Source organism: Alosa pseudoharengus, unplaced genomic scaffold (genome assembly GCF_046254945.1).
Source record: "Alosa pseudoharengus isolate Yale_2024_CS ecotype anadromous, Long Island Sound unplaced genomic scaffold, YU_APseudo_1.1 YU_APseudo_1.1_scf_2, whole genome shotgun sequence".
NCBI classification, from domain to species: Eukaryota; Metazoa; Chordata; class Actinopteri; order Clupeiformes; family Clupeidae; genus Alosa; species Alosa pseudoharengus.
Window position 1 is genome coordinate 33,063,254 of NW_027468663.1, and position 21,348 is coordinate 33,084,601.

Below are 21,348 nucleotides of genomic sequence, written 5' to 3' on the forward strand. Positions count from 1 at the left end.
GACCTTGACTTATTTTAAGGAGTCTTATCAAGACAAATTTACTCAACGCACTGGCAGACAAATTTGCTTGTTTTTTAGGAAAAATTTGCTTAACGCACTGGCAGACAAATTTGCTTGTTTTCAGGATGAGATGTCTTAAAATAAGTCAAACTTTTCTTAAATTAAGTCAAATGATTTCATGAGAAAGCGCTAGGTAAGTCTCTTTATATTGAAAACAATACCAACTATTTTTTTTTATCTTGATATAAGATTAATAACACTTAGATTAGATTGTGTTAGATAAGCAGTTTTTGCAGTGTACAAAAAACTTGTAATATGCAGAGGGGTTTAGTTTGGATATTAACTAGATGTACCGCAAAGTGGTACACAATATGACCACCGCTCAGACCTGGGGTCCGTTGCACAAAAGCAGAATTAAGACATCCGGGATAAGTTACTGAGCTGCGCTCAATGAATCCAAAACAAGAGCGTACAGGCTTAATTGGTTGCACAAAGACCAAGCCAGGATGAGCAGACACGGATTCATCAAGCCAGGTGAAACCTATCCTGGATAAGTGCGCGCTCACGGCTCCATCAAATAGACCCCGCCACCGATCACAGATTCACTGATTTACCATGGCAACTTGCGGCTTCATTGCTTCTTCTACGGTGTGAAGTAGGTAGCGATAGCCTTTTCACAACAGCAACAAACAGCAACACCTCTGTTTAGGAGAATATTGCAACTAGTTCCGCGACCACCACGTGTGAAATGGTTAGGCACTCCCATGACGTCACATTGTCGCATGACAGGTCGGGAATGGCGAACATGTAAAAGTTATTTAATGATCACAAACGTTTAAATAATGACAGTGGGTCTAGGTATATGTGATAACAATGTGTAGTGGACAGTGGAAAAATTATTGGTTTCCGTTTGTGGTGACTGCTGACTGAGATAAGGGATGAGATTAAATAGATCCTGGAACTTAGCCTGGTCTGGAGCAGGCTAGCTCCACAGAATAAATCGCCATGGTAACTTATACCATAACATATCCTGCTGCCCCCTATCCCGCGTTTGTGCAACTGGATCACGGATAAATTGAGCCAGGATAACCAAGATATCCCGGCTTAATCCCTTATCCTAGTTTTGTGCAATAGGCCCCTGCACATTCTCTCCACAAAAATAAATTCAACAACAACAACAACAACAACAACAACACATTACATTTATATAGTGCTTTTCTTGACACTCAAAGCGCGTCACATGGAAGGGGCGACCTCACTAGTAACCACCACCAATGTGTAGCACCCACCTGGGTGATGCACGGCAGCCAGAACGCTCACCACACACCAGCTTGAGGTGGAAAGTGAAGGAGTGAAGGAGCCAATTACAGTTATTTACATTAAATTACATTAATTACATTAATTAACTTTTACATATTAACTTCTACATATTTTACATCTTGAATTTCCCCTAGGGATCAATAAAGTATCTATCTATCTATCTATCTATATCCCCATTCCCGACCTGTCATTCCACAATGTGACGTCACGGGAGCGCCGTAACCATTTCACACATGGTGGTCGCAACACTAGTTGCAATATTCTCCTAAACAGAGGTGTTGCTGTTTGTTGCTGTTGTGAAAAGGCTATCGCTACCTACGATACACCGTAGAAGAAGCAATGAAGCCGCTCTAGTTGCTATGGTGAATCAGGGAACCCCCTTCTCTTTGTGATAAGTGCCATGGGGTCTTCAATGACCACAGTGAGTCAGGACCTCGGTTTAACGTTTCATCCGAAGGACGGCATCTCCAGTGCAGTGTCCCCGTCACTGCACTGGGGCATTGGGATCTATGTTTTTGGCCAGAGGGAAGAGTGCCACCTACTAGCCACCCACCAACACCACTTGAAAAAATTGTGAATAAGCATTATAGTCTAGTGTATTTCTCCTGTCTTTGTCCAGGTGTGAAAACATTAACGGTACCAGGCCTCTGAGAGACATCCCAGAACAAAGGGTGATCTGACCTGATGAAGGCCACATCCTCATCTTTCCTTTCTATTGCATATTTAAACTGGGTTGGACCTAGAGGTCACTCCTTCTTTTGTTAACATAAGTTAGTATCAAGCTCTGTTTAGTTAGAGATGCTGGTGGAACTCTTGGGTGAAGCTGTCTCTCTCCCTTGACCCGCCTCATTGACAAGAATAAACCTGTTTCTTGATTGACCTTCATCAGTTTCCAGCTAACTTTGGTACTAGAAAATTACCAACACACTTCCAGCAGCAACCTAGTTTTCGATGGAGGTCTCCGATCCAAGTACTAACCAGGCCCACACCTGCTTAGCTTCAGTAATTCAGCTAAGACAAGGTATCGTTGGTCTGGCTGCTGGCTGCCTCCTACTCCATCCCCTACTCTTGCAACTTTTGTGAATGTAAATGAGTGTATATGTGTGCTTCTGTGTGTGTGTGTTTGTGACTGTGTGTGTGGGGGTAATGGGGTATACTGTATGTGTGTGTGTGTGTGCGTGTGTCTGCTTGCCTGCATGTGTGTGTGTTTTATGTCTCTGTGTGTGTGTGTGTGTGTGTGTGTGTGTTCACTTGTGAGTGGGTGTGTGGGGGTAATGGGGTGTGTGTGTGTGTGTGTGCCTGTTTGCCTGCTTGTGTGTGTTTTTATGTGTTTGTGTGTGTGTGTGTGTGTGTGTGCGTCTGCGTGCGTGTGGGTGTGTTTATGTGTGTTTTATATAAAACTGCACGAAATTGGAGGTGTAGAATCATTATGACACCCTCTGAATTCATGCCAAGTTTCTTGGAATTCAGTTAATGGGGAGCGATACAATAAGTAAGGGATAATGTATAGAACACCGGTCATTATCGGAAAATAAGTCCCGACAGGGCGAACAGGACCCTGACGCGCCAGCTGATACTGTTTTTTAGAATAGATTTTAATTAAGGTTTTTTTAGTATAATTTGTATTTTGTATATATAGTATATTCTTTATCTTCTAGTCCTTATTGCTTAGTTGTGTTTTTTATATTATATACTTTTAATTACTTTTTCTGCTGTTATTGAATGTGTGTGTGTGTTGTCTGTATGCTACTGTGACCTTGAATTTTCCCTAGAGATCAATAAAGTATATCTATCTATCTATCTATCTATCTATCTATCGGAGGTACGACTACTTAAAAATATAAACTCCACGATATGTGTCTTTACATTCATTTGTTACCGTTTCGTTGTGGCTTTTGCTGAGAAACAAATAGTTTGCAACACACGCTGAGCTTGAATCAAACATTCTTTAGAAGCTGATCAACCGTCTGCTCTCACTTTTGAATGAAGTTCCATTGCAAGTGACCAGACTACTTGCGAAGTGATATGAAAGACTTTAATCAGAAGCACAAAACAGTTGCCATTGACAGCGGTAATTATATGTTTGCAGCGGTAATTACATGAAAATAATTTACCATAGAATGTTGGGAAATCCCATTCAAGTCAATGGAGCGTTCTACTAGCATTGTGAAGAGCCGTATAATACAGTAAATTCATTTATATGTACACTTAGTGACTGTACACCAACTGGCCTGTAGATGGCCGGACACAGATCTCGTGAACCGTAGGGTCTAGGATGACCTATTTTTTGTTGGCCTCCAGGGGCCATGTCAACCCATCCCCTATCCACTTATTTGATGTATAGCGCCACCTAGTTAAAAATGAAAAAGCAAAAACGAGGCATTGTAATCACAGGTCTTTGGCTGACAGGTTCAAAACAGCACGGAAGTGTAGGATCACTATGACACCCTCTGAATGAATGCCAATTTTCGTGGAATTCCGTTCATGGGGGACCATATAATAAATGAAAATATGTCTACATTTACTGATTGTACACTACGCATGCACACACACACACACACACACACACTCATGAACACACGCAAATACACACATAAAGATACATGCACACACATGCAGACACACACACATTAACACACACACACACATAGCCACACAAACAGGTACACTCACACACACACACACACACACACACACACACACACACACACACACACACACACACACACACACACACACACACACACACACACAAAGACACACGCACACACATACACATACAGTAGACATGCAGGCAACCACACAAGCACATGCACGCACACACATGCACACATAAACACAAACATGTACACGTACACATGCACAAACACACCTAAACACACACACACACACACACACACACACACACACACACACACACACACACACATAAAAACACACACATGCAGGCAAGCAGACACAAGCACAGACACACACCCCATTACCCCCCCCCCCCCACACGCACACACACACACACACTCACAAGTGAACACACACACACATAAAACACACAGACACATGCAGGCAAGCAGACACACACACACACACACACCATTACCCCCACACACACACTTACAAGTGAAAACACAGAGAAGCACACATGTACACAAAAGCAAACACACACATGTACACACTCATTTACATACACAAAAGTTGCAAGAGTAGGGGATGGAGTATGAGATGGAGACAAATTGACAAGTGTGATTTATTTTTGCAGAGAGAATGTGCAGGACTGAGCGGCGGCCATATTTTGTACCGCCTTGCGGTACATCTAGTTAACTGATTAATTTATCCATCTACTGACCTATTCATCTCCATACCGTCCTATCCATCATGAAATAAAACCACAAGATCCTTCGGGACATGGACCACATTCAGGTTTCCCCTGGGGATCAATAAAGTATCTATCTATCTATCTATCTATCTAACAACCTTTGCAACCTTGCGTTGACATTCTTTGTTTTGGCAACTATCTAAATGGCTAAGATATATCACAGATTAGTTTACTTATGTCTTTGTTCAAATGTATATGGTATTTGTTCTCCATGATCATACATGAACTTGTGTGTGTCATAGAGATGAGCTCATCAGTATTTGTGGTTAAGGTTTTGCCCTTGATGTTAAAATGAGTAAATTGATTCTGCAAATTGATTTGTAATAAATTAGCTACAGCTAGCCTTAAGACTATGCACTTTTCCCATCATTCAAATCAGGCCTCTATATGTGTCAGTCTACAGACTGCAATTAATACTATTACATCAGAGGAGAAGTCACCAGATACAAGTTACATTATTTGAGATTCAGTCAAAGAGTAAAACTCTTGCTCTGATGCTTAAGACATGCTAAATCTCCTGGGAATAAACAGAGTTAAAGATCAAATAAAAATCATACGTCTTTATCTATTAATCAAAAAAAATTTATTTGATGAGACACAGAAGAAAGACCAGTCTGATATTGATTACATAACAGGACAGACACACAGCAGATCAAATCTGGGCCATTGCACACATGCTACTTCACCCTAGTTTGAGTGAGACAGCACATCTTGCCTCTCATTGTGGTGCTCCAAAGAACAAATTGAAGCCAGCATGCAGTACAGTGCAGGGAATTCATCCGTGGCTTGAGAGCAATTCCCAGACAACTTCAAATGTGGACCTAGACACCTTTAGAGTAAGAGGCATGAGCCAGTATGTAACAGGGATTGTACACAAATAAGCATGGAATGCATATTAAGCAGATGAAATCCTTTACCCTACTGTGCTGGTCTCAGTAATTTCAATGAACATCTCCATTGATGTTCCATTTTAGTCCAGCACCATGCTTAACCCATGTACAGGAAACTGGCCCATGGCACCCAATTGTGGCAGCACTAACAGTAACATCAGAAGCTACAACCGCCAAACAAATAATAGAAATACACCTATACAAAGTTGTCCTTTCAGCATATTGTCCTTAAATCCACGTATAAACGTACTCTTGTGCAAATTATTTAGCCAGCTTTGACAATGAAATAACATTAGGAAATAAGGATTGTTGAATAATGATTGAATAATGATTATTGATTAAACAAGTGTGACCACTTGGACTAATCTATTACTGATCTGAGCAGACTAGGTGGTTTTGCATGTACAGTGCATGCATATACTGTAGAAGAGAATACATTTTAAATATATAATATGATCATGATTATCTACTCTACAATTGTTCTCCCTGACTCACTTCCATTCTTTCATTCAATCATAGAAAAACTCAGTGTGTTGAATGAGAAGTTGTCGAGAAGCTGTCTATGCCCACTGTCACATTAAGCACTTTATTTTTTAATGGCAAACAAATGCCTGCAGTAGCAGCCATACACAGCTAGGATGAGCACATCAAGCAGTCACAGTACAGCCATTACAGCGGAGTAAGAATTCTGACATACAACTGTAATTAGTTTATGGTTCACAGAGAAGTGTTAGATTGAATACCTATCCTTAAACTTGACAGTTAGGATCAAGAATGTAAAGCGATGTAACAGGTTTTCAAAGTTCACAGCCTTAGGCGTTTCAGCCCATACTTTTTCTGGCAGTATTTCCCTGCATCCCCATCTTCGGCTTTGAGTGAGGATCTACTCCTTGTCTTTCTGTCCTCTCTCTCCCTCTCTCTCTCTGCCTTCTATGGATCTTTCAAGATGTTCATCTACGTCCTACTCTCTTCCCCTTCCTTCTATTTCTTGCCATCTTCCTTGTCTCATTTACAGCCTCCACAGGAGCCATAGGGAGTGTTTCAGAGGCCATATTGGTCCAGTAAACCACATCTTGAATGATCCGATAGATCCACACCTTCAAAGCAAACAAGCCTCCATCTGGCTCCTGTTGTAAAGAGAGAAAAATAGAAAAAGAGAGAACTCAGATTCTCTTTTGGGTGATACTTAACTACAACATTAAAACAAGTTGTAAAAATAAATGCTTAAATGACTCTACATAATACTTACGATAACTCTATATAATGCATGCCTATCAGTAAGTCCTTGACTGCATTATGACAATGACCAGAGTATTTAAAACACTGTTATAATAAGAACACTAAGGAGAATGTTGATTAATTACATATACTGTATGTTCAGGTCACTTCACTATTACATTTTTTTCAAACATTAGTTAAATTGTTGCATTACTTCAAACATCACTGCCCCCTAGAGGCAAACTAGGAAGGATCAAAGTAATGGCATGTCAAATGACATAATTATTTGATCAAAATCCTGTTCATCTAAAGCACTCATCAGGTTTCAGATTTCAGTTTACTGACTCATTGTCCCAATAACCCATTGACTGTATATATGCATCAATCACTCCAGAAACATATTGAAATAACTGAAAAATTGATGGCCAAGTCAAATACACAATAGGTAATACCAGCTATATCATGAGCAAGGGGGGCATAATTTAGCTTACATCTTTCTTTTACAGTTTTTATCAGTCGCTTTGGTGCTTTTCTCAGATCAGAATGAAAATTCTGATAACTATTAGTTCAACCTCCACAATATTTAGTCATTTGTGCACATCATAGCAATTTCTCCTTCCTCTGAACAAATTGCAAATGCTTTTGAACATGTATCAGATGCTTTGTCATGTCAGTCAAAATTAACTATACTTATTGATGCTGAATAGTCGTTCCCAATACAACTAATAGTCTTCATTTCATTGCTTGAGTCATTACATACAAAATTGGTGAACTAGTTATCAAATTCTGTCACAATGCTGTAGAATTGCAAAGAGCATATACAGTAAAACTGCGAAACGTACATATTCAGTGTCTTGTACTCAATTACTCCCCTAACTACAGCAATTTGTAACTTTACTGTAGTTTTCAAATGGCTGTATAGTGCTGCCTTGAGCAATTTTAGGTAGTGTCACCGAGTTCTGACCTTTTTTTGCATGGGAAAACACCGAGAGCATAAACTGTCGTAATGAAAACATGACAAAGCCATTTGACTATATTGTTCATAAACGATGGTGTCAAGACTTCTCATTTTGATGACACTGGCAGTTTCATTGACATAAATACTTGCTTTTGAGGAATGGACTATCCATTTTGAGCAAGTGATGTGCTTTTGCAAGTTATCCACTAGGTTTTGCAATTTGCACTAATTGTTTTGAGAAATGCACTAACTGCTGTGCAAATGTTAATAGTGATGTGAAAAACTGAGAAAAACTGTAAATAAACCACTTGAGTGAACTGACAACTCATTATCTGTTGATATGTATCGAAACGTTATTATGGGTCATCATGGTGCCATGCTGAAATAGGCATGCCATGAATAGGTTAATTATTGAACGTAACAGGCTAGAATTTCTATTATTATTATTGCTATTACTTTAACATAACTCTACAATATTATATGATCAGGTAAACTGCACAGCTAGCATTTATAGCTAAATAATTCATTCATCTATTTTCCTTTCATAAGTAGCCTAATGTGTGAGTGTAAGTATGTCCAGGTATGTAAATGACTTGACAGTGTCATTTATTCAATTACTACAACAGTGTTATTCATTAAATTACTATAACAATGTATAAAGTTGCTTTCTATTTATCCAATTCTACAAAAAAATCAGTAGATAAAGCAGGTAACATGATGCATTACTGCCACCAAATAATTGCCCTACCACTGTCCTCTCCTGCCCTGTCCCCACAGTTGCAGTACCACCTCCATCCAGTAGGAGGCTCTTGGTGCTCTGCAACAGGTGCCCCAGCCTCTCCTTGACCACTTTACGCTGGCTCAGGTACTCAGTGTTCTCTTTGTCCCCTGGCAGCCCCAGCTCTGTATCCTCCAGAACTATGGCACGATCCAGAAGACCCTGGCATTGCCCAAGGGCTGTGTGAACGAGCCACACCCTCTCGCCTGCAGGAAGTTGGGGTGCCGGCCGAGGCACAGATACGAGGTGGTCACCAGAGACAGCAGTCTGCGGAAAGCTCTCCCTTTCTTTCTGGAGACACAGTTGAAGGGAAATAAGACAACGACTTAGCGGGGAGAACTTCAACAAACAAAAGTCAGAAATCATGTTAAATGGCCATTGTGGTGGCATTGTGAAACACACAATTATGAAGAAATGGGGCATGTGGATGGCATCCTGAAGAGGGTTCTAGTGTCTGCAGTGATCTGTAATGGAAAACCAGTGGAAAAAGAAGCTGTAGCCGTAAATGAATTACATGAGACAGGATCAGTCAGCAGAAAGGCTATGAGGAGGGGGAGGGAGAGGCTGGCATGTGTGTGCATGTGTGGAGAGAGAAGAGCAGAGGGAGAGAGAGAGAGAGAGAGTTTGGTAGTGTTGTCTGCTCTGTGCTGCTCTCAAGTTTACAGACAAGTTCACCTCAGTAACCTTAACAATAAAGAGCACAGACAGTGAAGTGGCCTGCAGACAAAAAAGTTGTCACCTACTAAAACAAAATCTAGCTTTCCATTTCTCCATCATATAAAATAGGAAGTAGCTAGTATTTTAAAAAATCCCAAGCGCATGATGAAGGTAAAATGAGTTTTTGATACGCCAGTTGAACTACTGTAACTCCTGACTATGCTGGAAGGGGCCTTCAATTATTGTAATTCCCCAATCAAACGTTCAAGTTTGTTAATTCAGTCATTAATTTTAATGTAGCCTACATCTCATTTAGGCCTACATCACAGGATACACCAGTGGCCGGTAACATGAGCTAGAGTGACATCACAGAATGTTCTTGCCTGAAGCAGTGAGGCTGCTTTAGCCACCTGGACCAGCATGGGAGGTGAACCAATGAAAGAACTCATTCTAGGAGGAGCAAAAGTAATTTAAAATCATACTGGGAAACCATTACGTACAATCTCCACTGCCCACCTTCAGTAGGATATTAATGTGGTCTGCAAATCCACAGCCTACAAAGGGTTTGCGAAATTCACATGTGAACAACAATTGTCATACTTAAAAGGTTACATTCCAAGCCGCTCCCTCGCAGCAGCCTTTACAAGCACCAACATTGCCCTTCAGGTGACGGATCGAAGTGGGAGTCAAGGATGTGTTACATCCTAAGACAGCAAATTCTTTAAATGCACAGTAAATTCTTTACATTTTACACACTCAAGTGCAATGCATCTCCAAAGTGTCCTGACCATCTTCTCTTTCCTACTGACCCTCTTCAATGACTTCATTCATTTAATAAGCATACATGGTTGACTATGACGCAAGAAGCAGTCATAGTGGAAAGAGGTAAACATTGCGAATAAAAGTGAATTATGCAGCACTAGTTAGGCTGGCCTGCTCCCTAGTTACTCACATAGAGGTCTAGCAGTCGGACACTTTCGGTATACAACAGCCGGGCAAGCTGAACAGTCTTCACTGTTGCCCTGTAGCCCCCTTTGAGCTGTCTGCCGTTCGCTCCTGTCCCAGCCATAGATAGCGGAGAACTCCACAAGTCGGGCGACGCGGACAAGGACTTTCAGTTCTTCTTCGCCTAATGTTCCACAGGGCAACTAATCAGTCTTCTCATTAATATCCGCAACGTCTTCAACCAAAGCTTGTAGGTGTCAAACTAAAACGTAGGTTAAATAAACGAGCTGATTTGTAGTCCTCTCGGTAAATGCATCACCGGTAGAATATCCTTCAAACTTTCGGTAAGCTAATCATACTAAATGCTGCCCCCTGTTATTAAATTCCAACCTTCACTCTCCTCCCCCTTAGGCTACTCGAGGTGTATGGAATTTAACGGGATGCAAGCGTGGACTGGGAGGAGTCACAGTGAACATAGGAAACAGTTAAGTGTTCTAATTGAAAACATGGGTTTATCTACTGAGAATTAAGGAAATGTTGATCTATAACGTTGAAGATCTCAAAGTTCCCGGTCTGATGTGTAGGTCAGGCCTACAATAAAATACAACATGAGACATCGATGACGATGATACAATATATTTAAAAACGTATGGCCTAAACAAAAACAACATAGGCCATAAAAGGAAACTCAGGAAATCCCCTGGTCACAGGAGGAGTGTGACAAATTACTGATGTTTTCTTCACCTGTGCCCCTCTGCAACCGTGTAGCCTAGGCCTAGGCAGTTTTCACATAGCCTAGACCAGTAGCCTAGGCTAGTCTAGGCATTATAATTTTGATGCTAGGCTTTTGCTGTCACTTGATTTCCAGTAAGTCACTTTATGCGTCATTCACAAACTGTAGCCTTCAAAATATAGTAACAGACAAACGTGTAGGCAAGTTCAGTGTTTAATTAACAACCCATGCATGACATCATGGTCTTCGTGAACAATTCAGAGGTCACATGTTGAGCCTATTTGGCCTTAGATCCCATTTTTAAACCAAGCCTACCTATTGTTGAAGTTGTCTTAACCTGTCTTTCGAGAATCTTCAAAGAAAAGGTGAGACATGTTCGAACTAGTGATATTTTGCTTCCAGCTTTATATTTTTTGCAATACCACTCCGACGCAGGCGAGGGCAGATGTGTGCCCGTTAGCAGAGCCTTATGAGATCGCCGCCATCTTGGCTCATAACAGAAGCGACAGAGAATGTCTAATAAGGGGCTCTGGAAGCGATTTACAATCTCATTCTTTTCCAATTGAAAGTTTAAGATTTTGTAGAGTAGCCTATCCTGCTGCAAATTGACTGACGCGTATCTTCTGTAAAACATAATGTGTATTTAATGTTAGGCACCATCAGATAGCAAGCCTCCGGAGATTTTTTGTTAACCGGTAGCACACTAACAAGCTCTTGCTTGTCAACAAACATTATGAACTCTCTCGTTTGTTATGGAGTGTCATCTGATTCTGATAGTGACAGTGATGTGAAAAAATGCCATCAAGAGTAAGTTATTAAATCTTCTCACTAAAATTAACTATTGCAACGACATCTGCAGAGAGTAGGCTATAGCCTATGGTCAACTTCACAGTGCTTTGCGGATTAATGTAAATATATGTTTAGCGTTGCTAACATTTTTTGATTATGTCTGCTTATTTAAAATGCCAGGGCGGAGAAGGCAGGCGAGAAAGCGGAACAGGCGAGAAAGGGTTGCAACTTTCTACTGGAATCCGGCTCAGCGTCCAGCGATTCTGAACGCGAATGTGATGATGAGAAGGAGCAGGAGCAGAAATATGATGGTCGGACTAAGCCTCATGCACCCATTCAGGGACATGTACCCGAGAAGCTCATTCCTCCCGCCTTATCAACCCTGAAAGCCAACAAGCTGCCGCCTCCACCTCTTGGGGCGAGTGGTCTGGTGGGCAGTAGTGTTTTTACTAATCCGTTTAAGGAACAGGCTGATGAGCGCCTGAATGTACTGCAGAAGCATGTGCCACTTACACTGCAGGCTAGACCTGCACAGATTGGTGGTAAGAAAATGTGCATATCTTATAGGAAGGATGGACGATGCCGCTTTGGGAGCCGCTGTAAGTTTGCCCATGACAGTGATCTCCAAAACTCAGTCACCCCAGACAGCATGGTGGCACCTGATGAGGGTCCAGAAACCGGTTCAGACCAGGCCAGCCCAACTCGGGCACCATCACAGACCCATGACTGTCAGACCCCCTTGCTCCAAACACAGGGGCAAGAAGGGGATGGGTCAGACGAGGGCCGCATAAAGAAGAGGAGAGTCGGCCTCAGCCAAACACTCATCCCCCCAAAACGGGCACTGAAACAGTATGACATACAGAGGCAAAAGGACAGAGCCACTCCTTTCTGAGAGGACTGCATGTATTTGTGTTTGTGTGTGTGTGTGTGTGTGTGTGTGTGTGTGTGTGTGTGTGTGTGTGTGTGTGTGTGTGTGTGTGTGTTTGGTGATCTCAGAGGCTTAGTCTGTATGTGAAACTGTCAATTCTGACTTTTCTTCATTTTCAACACACAGTAATAACTTAGGTTATGGTTAAGGGCACAGAATTCACTCCGTACAAGATGGGGGGGAAAAAGCTTACTAACATTTAAGCCTGTATTAGACAGGCATGTGAAATATGTTATTTGTATAATAAATTATATATTATAAATACTTTACATGTCATTACAAACCATTCACTCCTATGATGATTGTGTTATGCGCTAAAGCCATAACTTTACAAATATGATACAAGTTCCCCAGAATTTTTTTTACAAAAACATGTTTGTACATCCCTAAGCCTTTTAGTGGTGCAACCAGCTAAGAAACCTTTGATGGTCCTGTGAACTCAAGTGTGTTTGAGACAGGCTAGTCCATATAAGATGTATTTTCATCACGCATTTACCATAACAAGCCTGTAATGGAATACAAACAACAAAAAACAAAACGTATGTGTTAAGACCAGTGATGTTAAGTCCATTTGAAGTGGCTATTCAGTATTCAGGGATGTTCCTTTGAGTGTGATCTCACAACCATTGGCTTTCAGGAACATGCAGGTCATTGAGGTGTTTTGGTGGCATGTTAGATGTTCATAGATATTAAACCTTGATATTAAAATATGCTGTAGTATTAACCAAATTAAATTCATAATAGTCATTCAGACAGTCAAGACCATAGAGGCCTTTAAGGCAGTCGGTCACTGTTTTATTGTGTTCATTTTGTTGCAACGGTATAAGCCACTGTCAAACGGCCATATGCGCTATCTACTATCATGTGGAAAGATGGATGGGAATAGCATGTTTGAAGATATTTGTGCATGGAAACTGTTAATCCCATAATGGCCTATGCCATCTGCTTGCTGTTGTATGTTGGTTATCGCTGCTTGGCATTGACCAGAGGAGTATACTACAAAACAAGATAAGTGGTATGTTGCTTTGAAAGTACATTAAAAGTCGGCAAGCACAGGCTAAACGTTTGTTACTATTTCCTCTTTGCTTGCCATTTTATTTACAGTTGAAAGCTAACAATTGGCAATTTTTACACAGCAACATTTTTACACAGCAAGAAAAAAACATCCGCCTGGAACTTTCACCTCAAATTTGAACGCACTTCAGGATTTATGCTCAGCATACCACTAACATCACTTCATGGTATACCCTGTTGTAGTTGTCCCAGCAGGCTTAGCAGCTTGGCACAAGTTGGCTGATCACATGTTGGCCTGAAGCAACAAGGGCAACCTTTCCCTAACCCATTCTATTGTCCCTAACAACTTACTCCCTTCTTTCTCTATTCTGTTTCGAATCGTTTTTTAAGATGCTGTAGGTGAGATGAGAAGCTTAAATTTAAAAATGCTGAACAACACGATCATTTTTAAACAAATGTCTTTTCCGTATAAATGTTATGGAGCCGGCTAAATACTATCGGATCTGAGTATTACAACTAAAGACAAAATTATATTCTATTGCAGCTTTTATTTCATTCTGATGTGGTTAATAATAAATATGTTCTTTTTGTGCCTTCTGATGTGATTATAGCAAATAAGTACACTAATCCACAGGTGTGAAGTAACAAACTGTCAGAATGAAAAAAGGATACATGGCAGATGTCTGTGGACTTCCATATTTTATATTGAAAATCCAGATACCCAGTGTCTTTCACTCAACTAAGCACACACAATATTGTGATGGTTATAGAGGACTAAAACGGTTTATGTACAAAAAACAATGACAACTTAAGCACAAATTTCCCTGATACAGACAGTTCTAAAAACCTACCAAATGTTACGCTGATTACATATAAGATATTTGTGATCCTATAGGGTTTTGTGTCAAGGGTACAGTAAGGGGAAGGACTATCATCTTCATTTTGGTCGGAATGTCACATCAGGCAAACAATTCTGACCAAATCCCACTGCATCTTTAGTGAGTTTGTTGGTTAAATATTTGCATGACAGAATTCCGTACTTATCTCATCTTTCTCTAAACATCATTCATAGCAGTTATCTATATGAGTCCATGTTGTACCTGACCTTCCGATCCATGGGTCAAAACTGGACCTCCCCCTTCACTGCCCCTTTCCCAAACCCCTCCAATGTCCCCGGTTTCCCCATTCTCACCTCCTTCCCACACCACACCTGTGTCGCCCGGCTCTTGACCGGGGGAAGGATTGGAGGGAGGAGGGGAGGAAGAAGGGGGTGCAGCATCGTGGCTAAACCCCAAAGTCTCCCGGCAGTCAGTGGGGTCCTCCTGCACTACTTGGGTGAGGAGGGTGGGATTGGGAGGGTGGCCTGGGTCTGGGGTCCTCTGAAGGGCTTGACTCTGCTGCTGCTGGGGCACTGCCTGGAGGGTAAGCTGCTGTTGCGGGGTGGCCGAGAGCAAGGGGAGCTGCTGAATGTGCGCCTGCTGCTGCTGCACGGAAACACCGTGCGTCACTGGCTGGAAGGTCATGTGCAGTATCTGCGTCTGCATCTGCGGGCTGTAGGCTTGCAGGGTGATCTGCTGTGGCTGCTGCTTCGGCTGGGCCACCAGCGTCTGGCCCGAGTGCAGAGTCAGCTGGTGGATCTGGGCAGCCTGCGAGACAGCCGGCGCCACCGCGGACACAAACTGAAGGGGCATCTGCAGCGCATGGGTGGGCTGTGGAGCGTGAGACGGCTGGTGCTCCTGCGCGACGCCGACATCCCCGTCGTCCTCTGCGGCCGACTGCAGGGCAAGGGTGACGGGCACCTGCATGGTGTGGAGGGTATGGGTGTCCTCGCCCACCACCAGCACTTGCTGGGTCTCGGGCTGCTGCTGCTGCTGCTGCTCCACGACTGACACTGGGTTGGAGGACGATGCCTCCAGCAGAGCTCCAGGGGTGGTGATGAGGGCCCCAGCATTTGCTGCCAGCGCCTCAGCTATCAACACCTCCGGGTGGCTTTTGGCCTTGTGGGCCACAACACTGTCCTTCTTCTCAAACTTCTTGCCACAGATGCCACAGGAGAACTGGTAGAAAGCGTCCGCATCATGCTTCTTCATGTGCCAGTTCAGAGATGCCTTCTGGCGACATGTGAAGCCACAGATTTCACACCTGAGACAGAGAGTGAGGGATGTAGGAGTGGGAGAGAAAAGTAAAAGACAGGAGTGGGAGAAATGGAAGTGAAAAAGTGTAATTGCAAAAGGAAGATGTCTGGCAATCTGTTGGACGGATTTCATTTTTTGTACAGACATTTATAGTCATGGACATATTACAATAACAGCTTATAATAAACACCTATAAGGCAGCTGTTTGTTATAAAGTTATGCATGTGTGTTTGCGTCATACTCACTGTAAGGGCTTCTCCCCAGTATGAATCATGCGATGCACAGCGAGGTTATGTGAGCTCTTGAAAGCACGAGCACAGAACTCGCAGATGTAGTCTCTCTGATCTGTGACACAATACAGAATGCTCAAATTGACAAAGTGCTACCCCCACAGTGACATTTGTGAATGTATGTACATCTTGTCTTGAGATTTAAGATTATTTTAAGTCCGTAAAACATTGCTTCACAAATATAACTTGGTTGTGGTGGTTTAAATAATGCAGCTGCAGCGGAAGAAGGGTCTGTGGTCTGAAAACACTGCTGCATGTGTGATATATTTCTCTTTAAGATGCTGGAAGTGACCCTGGCAATTCTTGATAACAGGAGGGGGTGGACTGCTCTTTCCTGGCAATGTGCTCAGTACATGGGAGAATAACTGACAGGCAAGAATAACACAGGAGTTTTGATACTTTAGTCATAGTTCGAATTATTGGGGGTCTGACCCCCCCCCCCCCCCCCCCCAAACCTGGACCTTTAATGCACAGTCGACCCCCCTGATTGTCGTAGTGTAATTCAAACTCTGACTTGAGCAACATATGAACAGGGTCACGCAGACCTCATTTCTACATTCATATCTGCATCAAGTTGACCAGTTGTGCAAATGTATTCCAAATGATGGAACTCAGCCCTTCAAGGCTGCATGTCTAGGCCTCTCTCATTCATGCGTGAGATCCAGGAATTCTCCAGTGCACTGTACCTGTATGATGCTTGGCATGACGCAGAAGCTGTTTCTGCAACCGGAACAGCCTACCACATGAGGGATGAGGACACACATACTTTTTCTTCAGCAAGTGCTGATACTTAATATGGTGCTGAGAAGAAAAGAGAGAGTGGGAGACAGAGGAAAAAATATATGAGCGCCACCAAGGAAAACACCAACAAACCATCACAAAACAAACAAAAAAAGCGACAATTAAGTCAGAATAGCTTCATGTCTAATTGTGGTGGTTCCTATGGCAAACCTGAAGATAGCGAGGGTGAGCCAGCACCGTCCCGCACCCCTCCATCTCACAGCGTACATACTGAACTGGTGGCTTCTTCCTGTGTGGGTACAAACAGATGAGAGGCAACGTCAATCACTGAGGTGCCACACCCCCAAAAAATACATGTTGAAGAGGTTTGAATCGAGACAGCAATCAGACACAGTGGGTTTAATAGATGACCACTTCAGACTGTGTGGGCTTTAGTTTTCCTCTTTTTCGGAAACCAATTAGTGCTCTCGAAATGGATTTTCCAACATATTGTCTTTAAAACAGGTGGGAGAGGGATGGGAACAACTTTACCTTCTTTTTGGAAGCCGAGGACTTTTGTCATCCTTTCGCCGCCTACCCCTCCTGAATGGAGAAGTTGGATTATTATAATTGACCGCTCAGTGGACTGACTACTTCATACCAAGATAATTCTGAACATGACGTGACCTGAAAGTTCTCATTTTTGTGTTATAATTTAACATGTCTGTGAGGGATATGCCTCATGAATTTGAGAGCTTCGCAAGACACAAAACAAGGCTCTACAGATTTACTACTTCAAACAATGCACTGACCATTCTGTTCCAAAAATGGAAATTTGCCTTCACTTAAAATCAGTGTGTCTCCTCCAGTGCCATCCATTAGCAGAAATGTTTGATAACCGAGTGGCTCATGAATCTTTATTGGCTTTAGATTAACAGCAGTTCAACAGAGTCTAAACTTAAAGCAGTATGAAGCAGATTATTACTGTTTTAAAGGTACATTTTTGTAGGCATCTAGTTTATAGAGCATCCCTAAATATTAATGGTTTTGTGTGAACAATATTAACAAACTACATTAACAAACAAACTTTTGATTATCTAAACTGTATGAATAGCTTTAAAACCATGATGTTCCCCAATATAATGTCTAGATAAATCAGTTAACAGATAGCTAGCTTTCAGTATTCCCTATGTGTAGTGTGTAGTTGGTGGTGTTTGCAAGCCTGATGCAGGCATGATGTCTGTTTGCTAGCTTTAAACATAACTCTATATTGCCTCTTCAACTGTGCCAATAAAGCCAAGAGCCTCTACTTGACTATAAAAGATGGGATTATTAGGGGTGGGGGTGTAATTACATGTTTAATGTATTTTAAATATAACAATATAGAATCTGTGAGGTGAAATTGCCTGAGGCCCTTACTACATTGCATACACCTACATCTGAAAGTTCATGTTTAAGTGTTTACAAAAGCTTGCAACATGTAATAATAGCGGTCTTAGGACTAAACCACTAAATAATGTGTCTAGCAGATTTCAAACTCACTTCCTGGGTGGCTCTGCAACCTCTCCAAACTCATTTTCCTGCTTCACATCTCCACTTTCTCCACCCTCTGTCTTGATCTCGGGTTCCTTGGGTGGAGCCTTTTCTTTTTTCTCCTTATTTCGGGAGGGGGGCTTGCGCCTTGGCTTGTGAGGGTCCCTGACGTGTGAAGCAGATAGATGAGAAAGGTTGCAATCATGTAAATGTTGAAAGTGTGCTCACAGACACTGCATTTGCATGTGCATACAGTCACATACAGAGTACCTCTCAGCCTTAGGGTCATAGCTCTGATCATTTAGGTCATCTCTGAATGGTACATCTTCATCACTGCTTAACCCCTCCTCTCCCCCACTGTAAAGAAACCAGACATGTACTTTCTGTTACAGCTGGGCATCAGAAGAAAGCGCACATGTCTGTCCCTTTTTTTATCCATTGCAAAATATCCTTCTCAGTTTGCCCTGAGCACCATGGATCAATTACACCATCCAAAGCATCCCATTTATGTACAGACGCATAAAAAAAGAGTTACATACTTAAAAAATTCAAGTAGGATCTGATGGATGAGAATGGGATCTCTGGTTTCTCTGAGATGGTCTCATACCTTTGAGGCTGAGGGTGAAGGTTCTGGTCTTGTGAGTCAGCTTGAAGTGAGATTTCCTCTTCTTCCTCAGGTTGTGCTTTCTCAGAACCATCCTCATTCTCCTTCTTTTCCCTGCATAGACCAGTGAAGACAGTCACCAGAGTAAAATCATGGCAGCTACAAATTTAAAGCCAAACCACTCTATGTTACTTGTGTGCATTGTGTTTGTCTGACCCTGTGGCTCAGACCTACTTCTGCCCAAACTTGAAATCACAAGTTCTCTTCAAATTTCTTGCGGCGTCAACGTTCATTACTTAACAATTATACTTCACAGCTATCGTTACATGTGTGTGCATGTATATACACAAAGGAGTCACTTACTTTCCCACGGCTCTCCTCCCAGCAGTCTTGTCTGTCACAACTAAACAAACAAAGACTGTCAATGAAATGCGTACAACTTCTTTAAATCCAAATATATGCATACTAACATAACGAGTAGACGACTAACCCATTAGCCTTAAAACACACATTTAATCAAAACTTACCACAGGATGCATCAGTGTCTGGCTCACTTTTGCAGACCATCCTGGGTGACCCACCAGATTGCCGAGTGGAGGGTGTCTTGGATCGGCCCTGGGCCTGACTTCGCCTTGAGCGTGGGGCTAAAAACAAATATCACAATAGAAATTACTAAACAAAAAAGTCCAGAAGTCCACATAGGCCTATATGTTTAATGTCAATGATGGAAGTGATAGAAAATATACTTACCTCGAGTAACTGCGGAATCCCTTTTATTATCTACACTACAGTAAAAATGAAAGGCAGAAGAAGAGAGGGGCAGAAGGGGGGGGGGGGGGGGGGTTCTGTGATTAGCTGAATAGAAATACCAATGCATTATTGACACATCTTATTGATGATTATTACAAGCAAGATATTTGAGGGAATCGTGCACAGCCAATCGTCCACAGGTCAAATGAAATGGGTGATTTAAGTGATTTAACAGTTGAAATTATACCCTGCCAGTTGGCTATGTAGGCTTACTTGGTCACAACTTTCCATGGTAGACTTTTGTAGACTTCTACAAAACGTGTCTTATCATATCTCTGGATACAAAGGCGGCCCCATTGCTTTTGCGGCCCCATGTCTTGCACCTATAACTTTGCCCAAGCTAGGATGGATGTACACACCTACTCATTTGCTCAAGTTTATAACCCTCCCATCCTAAAGGAATTGTGCGGTGGGGTATTACCGTCGGACGCAACTCATCGAAGAGGTGGACCATGCAAATTAGAGGTCAGGCAGGCTGAATTAAGTAATGTTACATGAAAACGGCACTATCTGGCAATTGAAAACCAATTAACTATCTTATACATATTTCGTGAGACATAATCAAATGTTCCATAAAACAGCTCACATCCCAACGCTAACTTTGCATCTCCTCTGACTATATAGTAAATAAAACTATTGTTACCCTGTAGCTGGCCTGGAATGATCCGCTGTCTCACTGACCACCTCTGTGGCGCTGGCAGCTGCAGTGTTTCTTCGCCGCCGAGGATTTGCAGGTTTTCTCCGTCGATTGGAATCGGCATCGCAGCCAGGCTCTTCCGTATCCTCACTGGCTTCGTTAAGCCGCCAAGCCGGTACTGCTCGAGTTGAACGATCCCGTAAAACCCGACCTGATGTAGGGGTGCTCGATGCAGCGCCATTCCTATTTGGCGAGTTAGAAACCTCGGTCTTTGAGCGATATGCTCCGCGTCCTCTCAATGCCCTCCGCGGGGTGGACACTGCACCCTGTGACGGGGATGTTTGCGCGGCCTCCTCACTAGCAATTGCTAGCTGTCTTTCCTCTTTGTTGCCGATTATTTCAGACATTGGCGGTTCCATAACCGCGAATATATTATAATGATTCCTACCTTTAATCCAGAAGAGTTAATTATAATTTTTTGATTTGAGAAGGCTGAAAGGCTTAATGTAAAATAAAATAACAGTTTGATTGTTTGAGGCCCTAATCCGATTGGCAAACATGTTTCACTGAGGGCTTCAGCCTCTGTTGAAAATCAGATGCATATATTTATTTAACATTTACTCAAAACTTAGTTAATAGCTATGATAACTATGCAAAATCCATTTTTAAAGAACCCGACACTATTTTTATGTTCTTAAAGCTATAGCAAACCACACTATTTGCACGCCCATATACCGTCGTCTTCCAGTGCGCTTTGTTGCGTCTCCTTTAAGCAAAAATAAAGCAAGGCTGACCTCATGAGCAACACCCATGCAGCACCAGCAGGGGAGAGCAGATGTAAGGGATAGGCTATATAAGATCTGTATCGAGTAATTGCCATGCCACCAGCCTATCCAAATTACATACAGTCAGTTTTCCAGCGCAGGATATAACATACAGATTAGAACTTGATGTTCATGTGCGTGTTTTAATCATGGCTCCATTCAGTTGATTCATTGAAATAAAGGAGAGTTTTG

At 42.2% G+C, this 21,348-nt stretch overlaps 3 protein-coding genes across 5 annotated transcripts; 1 reads left to right on the forward strand and 2 right to left on the reverse strand.

Annotated features, from left to right (window-relative positions):
- Window positions 1–5,287: 5,287 nt before the first annotated feature.
- cntf (ciliary neurotrophic factor) lies at window positions 5,288–10,522 on the reverse strand. Its single transcript, XM_076295950.1, has 3 exons — window positions 10,147–10,522; window positions 8,508–8,828; window positions 5,288–6,710 (listed from the first exon to the last, which is right to left on the reverse strand). The coding sequence occupies exons 1-3, from the start codon at window positions 10,261–10,263 to the stop codon at window positions 6,534–6,536; spliced, it is 615 nt and encodes a 204-aa protein (XP_076152065.1). The 5' UTR covers window positions 10,264–10,522; the 3' UTR covers window positions 5,288–6,533.
- Window positions 10,523–11,364: 842 nt separating this feature from the next.
- LOC143134341 (uncharacterized) lies at window positions 11,365–13,928 on the forward strand. The gene is made up of 2 exons (XM_076294672.1): window positions 11,365–11,679; window positions 11,842–13,928. The coding sequence occupies exons 1-2, from the start codon at window positions 11,606–11,608 to the stop codon at window positions 12,551–12,553; spliced, it is 786 nt and encodes a 261-aa protein (XP_076150787.1). The 5' UTR covers window positions 11,365–11,605; the 3' UTR covers window positions 12,554–13,928.
- Window positions 13,929–13,951: 23 nt separating this feature from the next.
- zfp91 (ZFP91 zinc finger protein, atypical E3 ubiquitin ligase) lies at window positions 13,952–21,090 on the reverse strand. 3 transcript variants are annotated; one of them, XM_076294669.1, is made up of 12 exons: window positions 20,339–21,090; window positions 19,636–19,670; window positions 19,413–19,529; window positions 19,249–19,288; window positions 18,889–18,999; window positions 18,552–18,638; window positions 18,291–18,446; window positions 17,301–17,351; window positions 16,980–17,058; window positions 16,715–16,829; window positions 15,984–16,083; window positions 13,952–15,745 (listed from the first exon to the last, which is right to left on the reverse strand). In XM_076294669.1, exons 1-12 carry the CDS (start codon window positions 20,749–20,751, stop codon window positions 14,683–14,685), a joined length of 2,367 nt encoding a protein of 788 aa, XP_076150784.1. In that variant the 5' UTR covers window positions 20,752–21,090; the 3' UTR covers window positions 13,952–14,682. The 3 variants fall into 3 exon arrangements, with proteins under 3 accessions (XP_076150784.1, XP_076150786.1, XP_076150785.1); XM_076294671.1 differs by having other exon boundaries at window positions 19,636–19,665; window positions 20,339–20,705; XM_076294670.1 differs by lacking the exon at window positions 18,552–18,638.
- Between the last annotated feature and the right edge of the window lie 258 nt (window positions 21,091–21,348).